The 17,908-nt window shown below is 38.0% G+C and overlaps 1 protein-coding gene across 4 annotated transcripts in view; it reads right to left on the bottom strand.

The window, feature by feature from the left end:
- Positions 1–17,908, bottom strand: part of akt2 (v-akt murine thymoma viral oncogene homolog 2) — a 33,433-nt gene that overhangs the window by 3,236 nt on the left and 12,289 nt on the right. For 3 of the 4 annotated variants that reach the window (XM_081373232.1, XM_081373231.1, XM_081373233.1), the window contains 12 exons: positions 15,478–15,633; positions 15,188–15,316; positions 10,421–10,532; positions 9,872–10,019; positions 5,413–5,544; positions 5,265–5,330; positions 5,100–5,168; positions 4,877–4,999; positions 4,573–4,701; positions 1,927–2,141; positions 1,752–1,839; positions 854–956 (listed from right to left, as the gene is read on the bottom strand). In XM_081373232.1, the coding sequence (XP_081229358.1) occupies positions 854–956; positions 1,752–1,839; positions 1,927–2,141; positions 4,573–4,701; positions 4,877–4,999; positions 5,100–5,168; positions 5,265–5,330; positions 5,413–5,544; positions 9,872–10,019; positions 10,421–10,532; positions 15,188–15,316; positions 15,478–15,523 (1,360 nt within the window). In that variant the 5' untranslated portion in view covers positions 15,524–15,633. Of the gene's footprint in view, positions 1–853; positions 957–1,751; positions 1,840–1,926; positions 2,142–4,572; positions 4,702–4,876; positions 5,000–5,099; positions 5,169–5,264; positions 5,331–5,412; positions 5,545–9,871; positions 10,020–10,420; positions 10,533–15,187; positions 15,317–15,477; positions 15,634–16,730; positions 16,840–17,908 lie in introns of those variants that run through there. The other variant, XM_081373234.1, reaches the window with a different exon arrangement.

The raw sequence follows: 17,908 nt of genomic DNA on the forward strand, positions 1-17,908 counted from the left end.
AAGAGCACCAAAACTACATTTATTCTTTGAATTTCATGATAAAAATCAACAGAATTTGAAAGTTGAGACAGACCTTCTATCTGCATTATCTAACGGGATACTTCCGATAAAGGTGACATATAGCCTATAAAGCATCAAGGAGTACGGGAGGTGATGCAAACAATATGTTATGCGTTACAGATAATATTATAAGGAGAATATATATTATAAGGAGTGACAACTGATATTTATACACATTTTATGCAAGTAGTGTATTATACTGTTAAAGATCTAGTTGATTTACATTGCAAGGTATCAGAATTTCATCTTAATATTTGGCCATATAAATATCAGCAACTGGACCACATTGCATATTTTTGCTCCGTTTGGGTCTCTGAATAAAACTGACATGTTTATGAATATAAACAAAAAATATATAATTTTGGGGGCGAGGGGGGGTTAAAGGTTTAATAAACCATTCTATTAAGAAAAAAAAAACATTTCTGACCTAATTCATATGTCAGAGTTAATTAAATTGTCATAACTGGATCTTCTGGAGAGAACGACAGACTCTGTTGATGTATGCTGGGACTTCTCCAATCAAATAAACCCTGCACCTTTACCCCTCCACTTTTGGGTGCAATGTCCACCTCGCAAAAAAACAATAAATAACCACCCTACATTTTTTCTTTTTCGATAATCCACTATACATATGTAAAATAAAAAAGACAAATTTTAAAAATTTATCTCCATCACTATTTGGAGTTATTTTCCACAGAGTGGCTCCTCCGATGTTACTACTTTTCTCAAACACACAGAAGAGTTGTGACTCCTCTCATGCAGACAGGCTGTGAGGAAGGACTGAGGTACTCACATTGGTCAGGTGGCGTGACAGTAATGGTCTGTGCAGTGAACTCGTCGTCAAAGTAGCGTGTGTCTGTCTCTGAGGTCACTTGTGGCTTGAAGGGTGGGATAAGCTGCAGTAAACAGGAGGAGAGAGAGAGGGGAGTCTGAGAAAAAAAACTCTAGAGAGCAATGGGTTTTCACACATCCCTCATTAGCCCCATGCAAAGATCAGCATAAATGACTGTTCACTGTTAAATGTCTTTTGAACTACAAATAAACACGTTTGGTTTGAGGGTAAAGCTCTTCTGATCACACTGCAATCAATCACACTGATGCACCCCATTTGAACACGAACGCAAACAAGATTGTAGAGCATTTGTCAAAGACGTTGGGTGAGTCTCAATCAGCTCCCTAGTTTAGTAGTCAGGGCACTGATCAGGGTTTTGGACATTTTAAGGGCTGTCTCATTCCTTCCAGGGCACTGAAACATGCACCGTGAAAACTAGAGTCAACTCAATACACATAACGACACGTGATAAATGTTTTTAAAAATTCAAACATATTTAAAAAATTTCAGCATAAACATACATCGCTAGACAGGTAATGAACATAATCTGGCTAACTATTTTTTTTTTTACAGCTGAAATGTTGCACGTAAATGTAACAAGCAAAGTACTTATCATAAAGTTCTTGAAATAACATTACAAGTAATGTCAGAAAGATGTCGCTGAAAATAGTCTCATCAATTTCCCAACGTGTAGTGAGCCAGCATCCTTTACTGTCCTTACCAGTGCCCGAATTCATGAACACAATATACTGATTCACGAGCTCGGGAGCTGACTGAGACGCACCCATTAACAGTGTACTCTTAACTTGTGATGAATTCATCTGATGAATCGGTTCTCTCACTGTCTTAACTCTTTTACCTTCTTTTGAAGGACATCTTGCCAGTTCATGGAATTGAAGAACTTGTGTGTCATCACTTCTTTGGCATCTTCAGGACTTCCTCCAAGCCTTGGAAAAAAAAAAAAAAATTTCATGTTATTAAAACATACACAAAATCTTCTTTACAACAAAAGTAGAAACAGACGCTCATCTAACCTCTGTTTGGGGTCTTTCTTAAGCAGGCCGGCCAGCAGGGCCTTAGCCTCGGGCGAGAGGTTTCTAGGAAAGCGAATCTCCTCCATTAAAATGAGCTCAAACAGACGCTCGTGGTCCTGGTTATAGAATGGCAGCCGACCACACATCATTTCATACATGACCACTCCCAGACCCCACCAGTCCACCGCACGGCCATAATCATTGTCTTCTAATACCTACAGCAAAGAATGTGGAGGAGGAGATGAAAAAGGGAGCATATACATATAATATTATATATATAATAAGAGAGAGAGAGAGAGAGAGAGAGAGAGAGAGAGAGAGAAAGAGAGAAAGAGAGAAAGAGAGAAAGAGAGAGAGAGAGAGAGAGAGAGAGAGAGAGAGAGAGAGAGAGAGAGAGAGAGAGAGAGAGAGAGAGAGAGAGAGAGAGAGAGAGAGAGAGAGAGAGAGAGAGAGAGAGAGAGAGAGAGAGAGAAATAAAACTCTTTAACATTAGGATAGTATATTAAGGTCCAAGAAGCTAGTGCTTAAATACAACATGAAATGGCTTTTGCAAACCAGGTTCATCTTCTAGCTTACCACCACATTTCCCAATTGAAACATCCTATTTGGAATTATTGGCAAACCTTTATTACATTAAAGGTGCAGTCTGTAATATTGACAACTAGCAGTTGAAATGGGTACTGCAGTCCCAATTCAAAATACTGGAGAGAGTTTTTTCCCCCACCCCTTCAGACTCAATGCTCATGCGGGTTGCCAGTTTGATGACACGTAACAGGAGCGAGCGCAATTGACAGTGAAAGCCGAGGAGACTTACTAATTTTAAGAGTTGATTTATCCACGTTTTAATATGCTTCCGTTCATAGAGATTTTTAGATGGATGCCGAGTTTTTTTTGGTCTGGTAGAATATGCCATCTCTGACCTAGCTTGTTTGCTGGCTTCCATTGCTGCAATATGCTGTGTTTTCCACCAAATGGCGACATAGTTGAAATACTATTGGGTAAACTGGCAGAGTGAGGTATCGGACAGACAAGTGGTCGACTATTTTCTGATATTTGGCATTTTTAAAATTTCGGCGTCGACCGATAAGTTTTTCTCATTGGCCAATGAGTTGGAAGCGGGACTTTTATTTTGATGGCGCTTCAGACTTTTATTTTGATGGGCGGCGCTGAGAACACCAGCGCCTGAGAAGAGAACGGCAGTGCCTGATCACACACACACAGTGCTCGCTCGCTCACATTCTCCGTCTTCATTAGTTTACGATCTCTGTCAGTCATATCTAATACTATGTTAGACAGAACTGGTAAACAAAGAAAGTAAATGGTATGCGAAAAAGTGAAGCGTTACTTTAATATTATTTGTAACCGAAAAGTAGGGCTGGGCGATATATCGCATGACATTGTTTGGCGCATCTCGTCAGTAAAGCCGGTTTCTTGATTAGTAGTAAATCGCCATCGCCTGCTTTCAGATGGAGCGGCATTCACTACAAAGAGCCGTAGTTAACTGACAAGCTGAGACATATCTCATTAATTATCGCAGGCGATACATCCGCGATATTAATGCGATATGGCTCAGCTTGAAAAAAAAAACAATATCGGTCGACCACTAGGACAGACCAAAACAAAAACAGACATTCCGACACGGAATGCACATTTCAAAGTAGAATAACTGGCTGTAGCATTGTTTTTCAGAGAAACGACTAGTGTTGTCAAAAGTTGAAATTTTAAAACTCTGACGCTTTGAGCGCTGTCGAGCTGAATCGTAAACGCCTCTAACTGGCCATTTTGTTCATGCGCTCATCGGATATGTCTGTGATTGGCTTCAATGATCAACGCACTGAGAAATTAAAAATGGGAGAAGGCCTGGGGAATATGATGATCAGGCAAGAGCTAGGACCCAAGTTAGCACTGGAGAAGCTTTCCGGCGCTGGAGAGAGAGAGTGTGGGAAAGCCTGAAAACACATGCCGAGGTTGCTTCTTTCTGCTCGATACTTGACTAACATTGGTTTTGCTATGTTTAACAGAAACCAGATATGTTGTTGTTATAAAATGAGCTGTAGTAACGGGACAATCTGATGTGCCAGCTGTTAGTCGTTGACTGTGCTGCATAGTGTTATTTTGGGGGCGGAGCAATAAAGGGAGGGTTGGGTTTGTTTGGGTGTCGAATTTCAGAATCAACAATGTTTCTCAGAAATTGCATACTGCACCTTAAACAAGCAGTAGATTACTGTGTCAAATACTGGAAAGATTTTATGAAGGCTGGATTACTACAACAGCACCATAATTAGCTATTTGGATATTGGTTAAGATCAACAACGAAAGCTTACGAAGATAACATTTTTCTTTGGAACAACATGCACTGATGAACTGTGAACAATGAGAATACACCGGGAATACACAGAGGATAACAGACGGATACATTCTATTTACAAAGCATCTTTTTTCTGCTAGCCAAAAGCCAAAAATTCTGCCAAATATTTTCAAACCAACATAATGCTTTTTTTCTACAGTGATTTTTGAATATTTTAAATAAATAAAAAAAAATCTAACATATTGTGCCTTTAAAACACTAAAAAACATTATCATGGTCCCAAACTATGATCTATAAATTGGTTGAGAAAACATGTTAATGGAGTGAGTTGGCAGTACCTCAGGAGCAAGGTACTCTGGGGTCCCACAGAATGTCTTCATGGTGGCCTCATTAGTAATGCCCTCTTTACACAGGCCAAAGTCTGTGATTTTAATGTGACCATCTTTATCCAGCATTAGATTCTCCAGCTGCAGAGAAAAACGCAATTCAAACTTTCAGAATTAGGAATCAGTTATTAGTGGTAAAAAAAGGAACACAGACTTCATGCCTTTGTGGTCTATGACACAATTACATGACATCCTTTCCCAACACAATTCATAAACTATTTTCACAATAATTACACAGCACATTAAAGGAGAAAACCTTTAGGTCCCTGTAGACGACATCTTTAGAGTGCAGATACTCCAATGCTGAAACAATTTCAGCCCCATAGAAGCGAGCTCTATCCTCCGTAAACACACGCTCTCGAGACAAGTGGAAGAACAGCTGGGAAAAAGTAAAAAGGAGACAAAACAATTTTAACAGAGACAGAATGGTGAAGGCTTTTTTAGTTTGTTTTTGTAAGGGGCGAGAGGATGTGACAAACCTCGCCTCCATTTGCATACTCCATGACGAAACATAGACGATCTCGTGTCTGGAAGGCGTATTTTAGTGTCTGTAGTCAGAAAGATTGAAAAATTTGAATTAAATCTAAAACCAAGATAATTGTGCAATAATGAAAAAAAAAAAAAACTAAAAGAGATGGACATACTGTAAGGAAGGGGTGCCGTGTGTTCTGCAACACTCTGCTTTCTGTGATTGTGTGTGCAACCTCGTCCTGAAACACATACGCCACCATGTTATTAATATAAAACAAATAATTCATGAGCATTTTAAACTTTGATTTGTGAGGTACCCACCTTAGCAATGATGACCTCTTTGCGTAGAATCTTCATGGCGTAGTACATGCCAGTAGCCTTTTCCCTCACTAGAATCACCTTTCCAAAAGTGCCTTTACCCAGCAGCTTTAAGTAGTCAAAGTCACTCATTGTCTGAGGAAGAAAAAAAATAAAGTTTAAAAGTTTATTTTATATTATTTAATTCAGTTATAAAACTGAATTGAATTACAGTGATGCAGATCTGAATCATTGCATACAAAAACAGTTAAATTAAATAAATGTGCACCATTATGCTTTTTCGGTATAGCTGTTTGTGAATGTAAAAGGTCAGCAAAGTTTCAATGCAGTAATTCCAGTCTTACTTCTTGCATGAACCTACATAGGTTTGTAACAAATTTGCATAATGCTAACCTTTGGGCTGTGCATGAGCAACAAAGTCACGATACGGTACATATCCCGATACAGGGGCCACAATATGATATATAATCACGATAAGGGTCTGCACTAAATTTTACCTCATCTTTCTCAGCAAGGAGTTGGTAACATTACTGTTTTTGAAGCAATTAAACTCACCGCTTCAGTTAGAGAAACGTGGCGCAGACTGTGGTCATTCTCTCTCTTTCAGGCCCGTAAATAAACACTGACTTGAAGTATTACATGTTTCTGTGAATAGAATATTGAACTGGAAATCGATAAACTTCAAGCTTAATGGTGTTTTCAGAAAGCCAGCGCTTTTATCCACAGTGGAGACAGAGTGTGGGCACATGGTTGCCAGGTTGAGAAAAATAAGTAAAACACTTAGCAGATATTTCAGTATTGCGCAAGTGTGAAGCTCTGATTGGGGGATTACATCTCTTGATATCAGTTAACCCCAGTTATGTTTCTCTGCAAGCCAGATTAAACCTTGTTCTAGCCTATATATTAAATTCTATTCATTAATTTAATGTATACTTAGAATAGTATACTTCGTTACTTAAGTAAATTTTTCACGTATCTGTACTTTACTTAAATAGAATCAATAGTGCATACTTTTGACTTTTACTTTGTTACTTTTTGCAGGAACTATTATACTTTCTACTCCACTACATTTCTACAAAGTTTCGTTACATTTTCTGATCAGTTTATCCCCCTACCAAAACAGGGATTGAAAAAAATCTCCATGTTTTCGGTGGTGACTCCATGTGTTCATGTAACATGTAAGGTTGGCGCTGCCAATAAAGCATGAAACCTGTCACAAAGAACCGGCAAAAGTAATGATCATGAATATGTAAAATATAGCAATTAGACATTTTAATTGTTTATTAATAAACAAGTGTTTTCTGTGTCACTGTCGGCTGCAAAGATGAAGTTGACGATGCGGACTCACAATCTTCGCAGTGAACGCGCCAGAGAGAAATGCACATTTCATACGGATTAGCCTACATGCAGACAACAGTCTGTTTTTTTCATTTTGAATTGCTCTGTTTAAAAGTAGACATTTCAAGCTTTATATATATATATATATATATATATATATATATATATATATATATATATATATATATATATATATATATATATATATATATATATATATATATATATATATATATATATATATATATATACACACACAGTGTTGGGAAGGATACTTTCAAAATGTATTCCGTTACAGAATACATACCCAAAAATGTAATTTGTAACGTATTCCGTTACGTTACTCAATCTGAGTAATGTATTCTGAATACTTGGATTACTTCCACATTGAATTGCATTTTATAAGTGTCGGCCATCAAATCCTGCTTAATAAACAGGCCTGGTGATGCGGTGGTGACGCGTATGCCAATAAAGCACCTAAAAGCTGTCACAAAGAACCGGCAAAAGTAATAATTATGAATCTATCAAATACAGAAAGGAGATATTTTAATTGTTTAAACAAGTGTTTTCTTTGTCAGTGTCGGCTACAAAGATGAAGTTGACGATGCTGACTCGCGATCTTCGCAGTAGCCTAGTGAACGTGCCAGAGAGAAATGCACATTTCATACTGATTACATATGCAGAGAGCAGTTCTTTCGTGTTGAATTGTTCTGTTTAAAAGTAGACCTGTCTGTGAGGCAAGTAGAGCCTACTACCTTATACGCTGAGTGCCCGTTTCACACATACTCCGCGTGCAGTGCGTATGCGCTGTGGGTATGCCGTACAGGAGCAGCACGTGCTATAGTGCTTTCACATATGATGCGTTTGCAGTGCGTAACTGATCCGCGGCTGTACCACAAACACATACACAATATTTGTATTTCAAATCCAGAAGTTTTCAGAAACTTTTATTTTAAAAAAGTTGTTACCGGTGCAATTTTCTTTGTAGCCTACACATATACACTCTTTAATAGACGTATTCAAGTTTAAACAATTTAAACAATGTATTAAATCAATGCATTACTTCTATATTAAGTTGCTCAAGCAAGTGGTAACATATTTAACATGTAGGCTATTAAAATTGCAAACATTTTAAATTAAAACTTTTAAATTTTAATACAATAAATCTTGCATGCCACAAATAACTTGTTTTTCAACCTCCACGAATCAGACGATTGTTGTTCATTATTTCGCCTTGTTAAAGTAAACTGTAGGCCTAGTTTTAATTGCTTTACCCCGGTCTTAAAGTAAAAAGATGACTGTGATAAAAAGCAGTATTTAATTAAATACATTTATGATGGTATTACTACATTTTATTTAATTAAATGCATTTATGGTGAAATTACTACATTTTCAGCTCAATCTGTGACATCTTTTGACCACGAAACATGCGCCGTCACTTTAATTCAGCGTTTGCGGCACAGCAGAAATCGACTCGGTGCGGAAACGATTGCTGCACTGCTGTATACGCACCGCAACTGGAACGGATAAATGGACCGCAGTGTGAAAGCTCTAACCTGTTAACATGGGTACGGAAAAAAAAAACGCAACGCATACGCACTGCAAACAGAGTATGTGTAAAACGGGCGTTCATTTCCAGTTCACGCGCTGGCGCCTCTGTATCCTGATTATCTAATGTCTGCTATATTTACTTCTTATTAAATCCAGCTTGCGTTAGCGCAACTACATCATTGCAGCTGCAGACTCACGAGAGTATTCACACTGGAAGCATTTGTACAGCGTCACAGCAGCTCCAAAGCTGAGCATTTCTTTACAAAGTCAACTATAAATTTGTTTTTAGAAATTGGTCATTTATAAACTTGATAGTATAGTAACTTGATAGTTAACGTGTACAACATTTGCATGCAAATTCGTAAACAAAACCCATGACAGCAGCTCCGATCATGTCGTTTCAGTCATACTTCAATATAGAATGTGATGTTCCTCTTGAAGGCAGGCAAAAGCACCATTTCAAACAATGGGCAAGTTCTCTCAACGTCTTTGTTTTTACTCATTATATTCAACTTGTTGAATATTTGTAATAAAATTGACATGACGATTAAGCCATTTCAACTTAGGTCTAAATTGTCTATTCATAATATGCATGTAATCATCACGGTTTTATTTTCTTGTAGGTTTTATGTCATATGTATGTTTTTTTCTGTCATAAAATCCTATTAAAATACGATAAGAACAATTGACACTCCAATTCTTGTTAAAACACTAGACATGCTTATTCTGTGCATTGGGCACTTTTTTGTGAAATCATTTATTTTGTCTATCAAAAGTGTGCTTTCACTGTAATTGAGCGTGAGCAGTGCAGCTAAAATAGACTTGGCAGTGAAACCCTTGCTTCACTGGTTCTTACACGACGCTACCGCTTCACGCTCACGTGTTGCTTCTCCTCCTGGTGTGAATGCACTCGTTTGTTAAACATGAACGTCTAAAAAATATGTGCTGCTCAAGCTTGAGGTATGAAAAGTCCGTCACTCTAATTGATACGGTAAAACCAACGACATTGTTACTGTTCGCATTACTATGTATGCAAATGCTGAGGAAGCCTCCGGAGCAGAAATTCAGATATGGTAATGGCCGCTTCATTTCCAACATGCGCTGTACTCTGAAGAGTAGACCAATCACAACAGCATGGGCCATCTGACCAATCAGAGCAGAGTAGGCTCTTGAAAAGGATCTGGATCCTTGATAGAACAGTTTCAGACATTGTGAGAAAAGAGGTGATGCTGCAATGTATATTATGCAAAATGTAAGTGTTTTTTGACCTCGGATGCATGTAAACCTATTGTAGACCTCCAAAAAATTAGGAACTAATTTTTACATTAAAAAAATTATCTTGTGTATTACATGGCTACTACATGATGATAACTGGATATGAAATATTGATATAAGATAAAATTCTATTACTTGACAAGAGTGAGTACAAGGTGACACCAGAGACATGAAATTAGCACAGCAATGCAGGAAATTGGTTACTTGGGACAGTAGACAAATGAGGAGGTTACTTAAAGAGAAGTGAATGTTACCCAAACAACCAGAATGTGGCTACACGTTGATGCAAGGCACTCACCACTTTGGTGCGGGATTTTGCGATCGCTGCCTCCATCCCCTCCAGGCTGTTGTCTCCAGGGGAGCCAAAATTAATGTCCATTGGCTCCTCCTCTTCCCGGGACTTGAGCCCATTGGCCACAGCCTGGATGGCACGAATCCACTCCTCTCTGCATAGACATCACGATGAAATCATATTAGTCATTCGTTAAATCTAAGTAGCAAAGCAGGTTAGATTTCCTCTTGTTATTTTGTGTGATCCTACGCTGATCTCATGTACCCGATTCCTATCCTTTTGGAAGACTTGGGCTTTTTAGTCACGAAATGACCTAAACACAACTCCTATTTCCACCGAAATGTTTTTCACCTACTTTACGGTTAATTTTAAGCAACAGGCAGTGAATAATATCCTGTTTGGATTGGCAAAAATCCAGTTAATAGAACCAAATCTGCTTTCCGGGTAAATACCATTCAACATCTCCTTAAGCTTTCTCTCTCTTTCATTCATTCATTCATTCATTCAGTCAGTCAGTCACTGATTCTAGCAGGACTCTCCATCTCATCTCCTCACCTTTCAGCATTGCTATCCACGTGGAAGGTGCGCTCAATAACAGTGGTCCACTGCAAGCAGCGGATGACAAACGTGTTCGGCCGAGGTCGTTCAGTCTTCATCAGCTGACACTCTGCAAAGGATATTACAGTTTTAAAACGTTTTATTTGGGATTTAAATTTCTTGAATGGGTCAAAAAATTCTAAATACCATATATTAAAAGTGAACTGTGATTTGATCTGTGCCTCTTGCTGTCTTAATTGGGAGGTTATTTTTGACTGAATACACTGTTTTCCAGGTTGGGAGATTGAAACACCAGACCAACCAACATTGATTGAGAAAAAAAAAAAAAAAGGTTACTATGAAGAGCCAAACAAGCCAAAATTCATTCTTCTACTCTCACACTCACATACATTCTCCTTTCACATATATACATTTTCCTCTTATGCAAACGTATTCAAAGTATGCATTTAATATTATAAATAATAAATGCATGTAAGAAGAAAATGTATGTAAGAAGAAAATGTATGTCTGAAAAAAATATGTGTATGTAAGAGAATAATGTATGTATGTATGTATGTATGTATGTATGTATGTATGTATGTATGTATGTATGTATGTATGTGTGAGAGAGAGTATAGTGGAAACGGAAGGCAGGTCTGGCGCGATCGGGGTCACCGGACTGCGGTCAAGACAGCCGCGGTTTGAAAATACACGGTTAAGCCAGCCGACAAAAAAAAAAATGGGTGTGCGCCAATTACTATGATTACAGTAAATTCAGGAACAGAAGCGAGAGAACTTTTTTCATCCGACTAGCTACGGATGTCCGCGGCCACGCTGTCAGATGTCGTGCGGGAGATCGCGACTTGACCATGTTTAAAAGAGATTCATTTTCAGTGCACTCAATGTTTTTGTAAAGAGAGTTTACAGTTACTACGTTAAGTGCTTGTATAGAGTTGGTGTATGTTAATTGAGCTTTATCTGATAACTGAAATGTTAATTATGTCAGTATTGTTTTATTTGGTGGAATACACTTTCATTTTCTGTGACCACATAGTATCAGATAAATGTGTAATGTGAGTTTATTGAAAGAGCATTTCACTTTTTGACGAAGTCACACTGCCAGCTATTTCAACACTGTGAAACAAAAACAAATGTATTGTTGTCTTTGTTGAATTCGCAGATTGTACAGTGTGTGACAGCCTCTTCTGTGTGTCCAACAGGACATAACTGTTCTCAGACCTGATTCTTTGTCTGGATTCATAACTTTGTCTGGATTCATAAGCAGTCCGCACTACATTTTGACATCCATATAAGGACTCCAATGTATTTACTGCTGCTCTATTTCTTGAATCCTCAACAAATCTTGAGACTGAGAGACATCCACATAGGGTTTGAATGTGATCACAGAGTTCTCAATGCAGCCTATCGTGTACAAAATAATCTGTTCTCTTTGCATTTGGTCAATACATTCCAGCACATTATTAAAAAATGGTCTCTGATTTCATGTTCATTGTTACTTAATACAAAAAGAAAAACTGTACTTGAAAAGAAAACAGGATTACTTTGAATAGCATCATTGTAAAGTTGTGATGAAGAGATGAGCAAGTCTTGCATATGTATTTCCGGGTCTGAGTGTGACTTCCTTGCTTAAAGAGGAAGTAATGGATACCAAAAAAAAAATGTATATAATAAAATATATATATGAAAGGAGAATGTAAGTGTGTGTGACAGTAGAAATGTATGTATGTGTGTGACAGTAGAAATGTATGCATGTGAAAGAAGAATGTATGTGTATGCGAGTAGAAATGTATGTATGTGTGTGACAGTAGAAATGTATGTATGTGTGTGCCAGTAGAAATGTATGCATGTGTGTGACAGTAGAAATGTATGTGTGTGTGCCAGTAGAAATGTATGCATGTGAAAGGAGTATGCATGTGTGTGACAGTAGAAATGTATGTATGTGAAAGTAGTATGCATGTGTATGTGAGAGTAGAAATGTATGTATGTGTGTGACAGTAGAAATGTATGTTTGTGAAAGGAGTATGCATGTGTATGTGAGAGTAGAAATGTATGCATGTGTGTGACAGTAGAAATGTATGTGAAAGGAGTATGAATGTGTGTGACAGTAGAAATGTATGTGAAAGGAGAATGTATGTGTGTGTGCGTATAGAAATGTATGTATGTGAAAGGAGAATATATGTGTGTGGCAGAAGAAATGCATGTATGTGAAAGGAGAATGTATGTGTGTGAATAGAAATGTATCTATGTGAAAGGAGAATGTAAGAACTCGTTTACACTGTCAGTGAAATGTAACCCAATTCTGATTTTTTGCTCATATGTGACACAGATCGGATGTGTTCTATGACAGTGTAAACAGAAAAAAAAAGCATGCATTCAGATATTTCCAGATCGGTTTCAGGCCTCATTCATATGTGGAAATAAATTAGAAATAAATCGGATATGTGCCAATGCGACTGTCATGTAAACAGGCAGATTGGATTTTCTGAGGCATTAGGCAACGTCTCCGTGGTTTAATGACGTGAGAAACCCGACGCGCTTCTGCAAAGGGACGGATGGCCTGACGAAACGTTGTGTCATCGTAGGAGAGGAATGTGACAAACGTTGACAACATATCAAAGGTTGGCTTGCTCATCCTAAAATTTCGGACCCACTACTTCTCGTTAAAGCCCACCACAATATGCTCCCACCAGTCCTGAGATCTCTCTCGCACACAATAACTGAAGCATATGCACAGGCTGCAATGAAGGCACTTTTCGTCCTCCTCTGCCTCATAATCATGGTGATGTTTGACGAACTTCGCATATATCGCACAGCTAGCATCAATCATATTTTGCGTTCGTCCATCTGTGCAAGATAATTTAACCCTTTAAGCATGCGCAATGTTTCAGATAGTATGGCAAGTGTAAACACATGAATCACAATTGAAAGAACATGTAAACGGATGGTCAAAAAAAAAAAATCGGATATAGGCAACAAATCAGAATTGGGCATCAAGACCTGCAGTGTAAACGAGGCCTAAGTGTGTGTGAGAGTAGAAATGTATGTAATGTATGTATGTGTGTGACAGTAGAAATGTATGTATGTGAAAGTAGAATGTATGTGTGTGACAGTAGAAGAATGGATTTTGGCTTGCACGGCCCCTCATAATTACACTTTATTTTAAGGTATCCGTCTTACCGTGTAATTATACATTTAAGTACTGAGTAATAATAATTAACTACAAGTACTTACTATGGGGTTAGGATTAGGTTAGTTCCATGTAATTAAGCACAATTTATAGTAATTACTATAATAACTACATGTAACGTGTCTAAGAAAAACACTAAAATAAAGTGTTACCAAAAAAAAAATTATAATAATGAAATACCTAAAACAAGTCATTTTTTTTAATGAACTCTTTCATTTTTGGTCAAATTGTAGTTTATAGTTTGTTTTTATACTTTTTCAAACATTTGTATGTACACTTCAGTTAAATGTGTGATTTGTGTGTTAAATGTGTAATTTGTGTAATTTCTTTGCCACTTTTGTCAAATTAAAGTCTATAAAAAAGTATTGTTGAACACTGACTCCATTTCCTATTGGTCAGACAAACGAATAAAGAGATATATAAAGATATATATATATATATATATATATATATATATATATATATATATATATATATATATATATATATATATATATATATATATATATATTAGGGCTTGCATAGACTAGTCGAGTAGTCGATAGATCGACTACTTCAACCACTATTCGACGCTGTCGGAAACAATCGACTACTCGAGCGTCCATTAACCATAAATGAATTAAAAATGTCGAACGTCACCAACAGACAACACACGTCAGATGTGTGGAAGTATTTCATCAAGGATGACAAAAATATTGTAATTGGCCTACTCTGCAAGAGGCCGTTCACATATTGCGTCTAAAAACGTGTGTAAAGCGCGCGTGGCTGTGCCGCTGTCTCCTACAAGCGCTTGCGCTCCTGCGGCGTCTGTCGTCGCTATGCAACCAAACTGCGCTCTCCATGATGACGACGAGGAAGTATCATTCAGCAAAGGATTCATTTATTTCTAGCCCTTGCATTAGCTTTACTACTAGATATATTTCTGGAGATGAGAAGGAAAAACCCGCCTGGAAAAACTAGCGCACCATGTTTCTTTCATTATGAGCGCGCTCGCCGCGCGCCTACATTTGAAATAACGACCTTGAACGCGGAAAAGACGCGATATGTGAACGGCCCCTAGAAGCAGACGTCTGAAATGAAAGGCAAGAACGGCTATTTATTTGGCTTTAGACTTGTACATGAAAATTTAAAAATGAAATGTCATAATTATAATGTTTTGAGAGTTTACTTATGTAATTGTTGCATTAGGCTATGAATTAATAAATGTTTATTGATAAGATCTAGCTATTTCATTTACAGTAGCATGAACGACGAGTAGTCGAGTAACTCGAGTACTGTTTTGATAAGAAATCGACTAGCAGAAATCAGTAGTCGTGCAACCCCTAATATATATATATATATATATATATATATATATATATATATAAAGAGATATATATATATATATATATATATATATATATATAAAGAGATATATATCTCTTTATTTATATATATATATATATATATAACAGTAACAGCAACAGTTTCTGTAAATGATAATTGGCAAGTAAGAAATAATAAACCAACTAAGGGAGCCATATTTTAGAATATTACACAATCTGGTTTGCATGAAGTGAGGCAGCACTGTGACAGACCTGCGACGGAAAAGTTGTTAAGAGGCGGCTGATTATGGTCTGACGTCTCAGGCTTTTCCTTGTAGCCGATGAAAGAGCCATCACTCTTTAGGATGAAATACCGGGGCCTCCAAGTCTTAATATATTCACCTGCAGACAGGAGGAGGAAGAGATACAAGGAAGTAGATGGCAAGAGGATGAAAGCATCACCGGGGGAAAATAAAAAAAAAAAACAGACAACAAATCAGTGTTTACAATGCAAATTTATGATACAGACTGTCCTGATGAATGACTGAGTAAGCAGTGCTCACCTCTCTTGTGGAGCCAGCCCTCTCTGACGATGCTGACCTCGTTCATACTGGGTTAGGGGTGCGTGGGGCGTAGGGCAGGGTGGCAGGGAGGTTGGGGGAGGGGGAGCGTTGAGTCTCGGGTAAGGCAGACGTTCAGTACCACAGAGCCAGACTCACCTGGGATCAAGGCAAATAAACTAATGTCAACCACAAAGTACGACACAGAAAGCACCACAGAAGCATTTCTATTGCTTATGTATGGCAAATAGAATTTATGAACAACATTAGATCCCATTGCCTTTCGTTCTATGACCATCTTTATTCCACAGAATAAAGAAAATTATACAGGTTTGCAACAGCATTTGGTGAGCAAATGACAGAATTCTCCCTTTTGGGTGAACAATACTGTGGGATTACAACTTTAAGAATCTGTTTTAAGATCTGCTGATCTCATGTCCTTACATAACAATAACATGAAAAACTAAGGTAGAGTACACTGAATTCAGCATTTAAGGTTATGATGATGATATCAGCTGTTAAGCAAAGTTTCCAGCAAGAGATTCCTGCCAGTCCTGTTCTCTCTATTGTAAGTTAAATGAGTCAGATTACTGAGACTCTCACCCTTTGTCTTTAATGGCTCTTGGAGCCCCTGTCCCAGTCTTTGAATAGTTATGCTGATTGGATTAGGAATGGTAACACTCTAGGACGGGTTCCTAAACCTGGATACTTCATTTGCATGTTTTGTCTCCATATCTAAGCACTGCCCACTAAAATCTATATAAACTACAACATACACTGCCTTAGTTAGACTTGATGACTGCAGCTACCGACAGCTCGTGTTCTCAATAAAAAAATCCTGCTGAAGATACAACCAAGTTTTTCTGGTCTTCGCTTCTGAGTTTCCTACAGTACCTTAATAAAAGCACGGTGAATGCGAATTTATGTTTGTTATTTTCTCAACTGGTTTGGCCATGGGTCCCATATTTCCCCATGGTCATTAGGCCACGACCCAAATTTTTAGCAATCTGAACCAAGCAAATTTATTTTTCAAGAATTGAAACATATGGACACTGATCCTGATGAATTGAATAAACACCATACCCGCATGCAATCTTCCCAGCTAACACACGACACACAAGTTAGGTAATTCATTGGTACTTTCAGGTAATTTCATGAATTAGGCTACTACATGCTCGTAATTTAATTTGCTCTTTTACAGTACACAGTGTGCACCTCCACATTTGCGCACAATTAAAGAGTGTGTGCTTGAGTACCTGGTATTGATGCGTTTTGGTCGATCGGATCACAAGTGATTGATGCTAAAGACAGGTGGTGTAAACGGTCAAAAACTTTTTGAGCTTGTCCACTTTCGATCCACTTCCAGAGGTAGTTGAAAACGCATTTGACCAGATTGCTTTCGTAGTGTAAACTCTCATGTGGTCAAATATGCAAAAGAGCGGCTACTGACCTTAACATTGTGAGAAGTGCGCTAGCCAGGCAGGACTTAAACTTTGTCGGCTGAAGACGGTTTGAGACGAAAAACCGTACCAAGAACAATGTTCTCTCACCATTCCTGATTTATAACACGCACTCACATTGTTCGCAGATGTTCTCCATAGGCCTATGTTTTTCCATCATCTCCTTTTGTGTTCATATGTAAATTGTGTGTGCTTATTTGTCCATAAGATCGTAAGATCTGGAAAAACCCATACGTTTACCTACCCATAGACCCTCTCCTCAAAGAAATCAGTACAGAAGTGGTTGAAAGTTCCTGGCAGACGAATTGAAAAGCCAGGTGGTAAACGTGTCTACCTCGTCCACTTGTGATCCGATCGACCAAAACGCATCTTAACACCAGATGTAAACAGGCCCTAAGGGTGAGAGACTTTCTTTCGTAACAAGTTACGAAAATAACGGAATAATGGCACTGACATACAGTTTAGCCTGACATCTCATCTGACCACAGATACTGAATCAGGACAACGCATTTTTCTCAAACGCTTTACTTAAACTGCGATTGAAAGAAGAGTCAACAGCATTCACACGTTTGTCAAAATAGAAGTTTTGCATCAGAAAAACTTTTAGATTTACGGGTTTTTTTGTTGTTGTTGTCTCTTTAACTACACACTCCGCGACCCACTCAAAACAGTCTTGCGACCAACTTTTGGGTCACAACCCACCAGTTGAAAAACACTAGCACATAAATAAAAGATTTTACACAAGTGGTCACCTGACTACAGCTACAGGAATGCCACCTGTTCAGAAATGTTTGTAATGTAAACTTGACAAATGCAGCATTCAGCACTCTGTAACAGATAAGCCTCCATCTCTAAGGACTTCATATTTAACAGAAGAGGAACAGCTGAATTCATCTTACTGAATAAAACAGCGTCCTGTACACCATCCAATATCGAACTCTAACTGGGGGTAGGAGAAGATGAACGATCATGAC

This window comes from Scardinius erythrophthalmus, assembly GCF_964197995.2.
Source record: "Scardinius erythrophthalmus genome assembly, chromosome: 8".
Lineage (NCBI taxonomy): Eukaryota > Metazoa > Chordata > Actinopteri > Cypriniformes > Leuciscidae > Scardinius > Scardinius erythrophthalmus.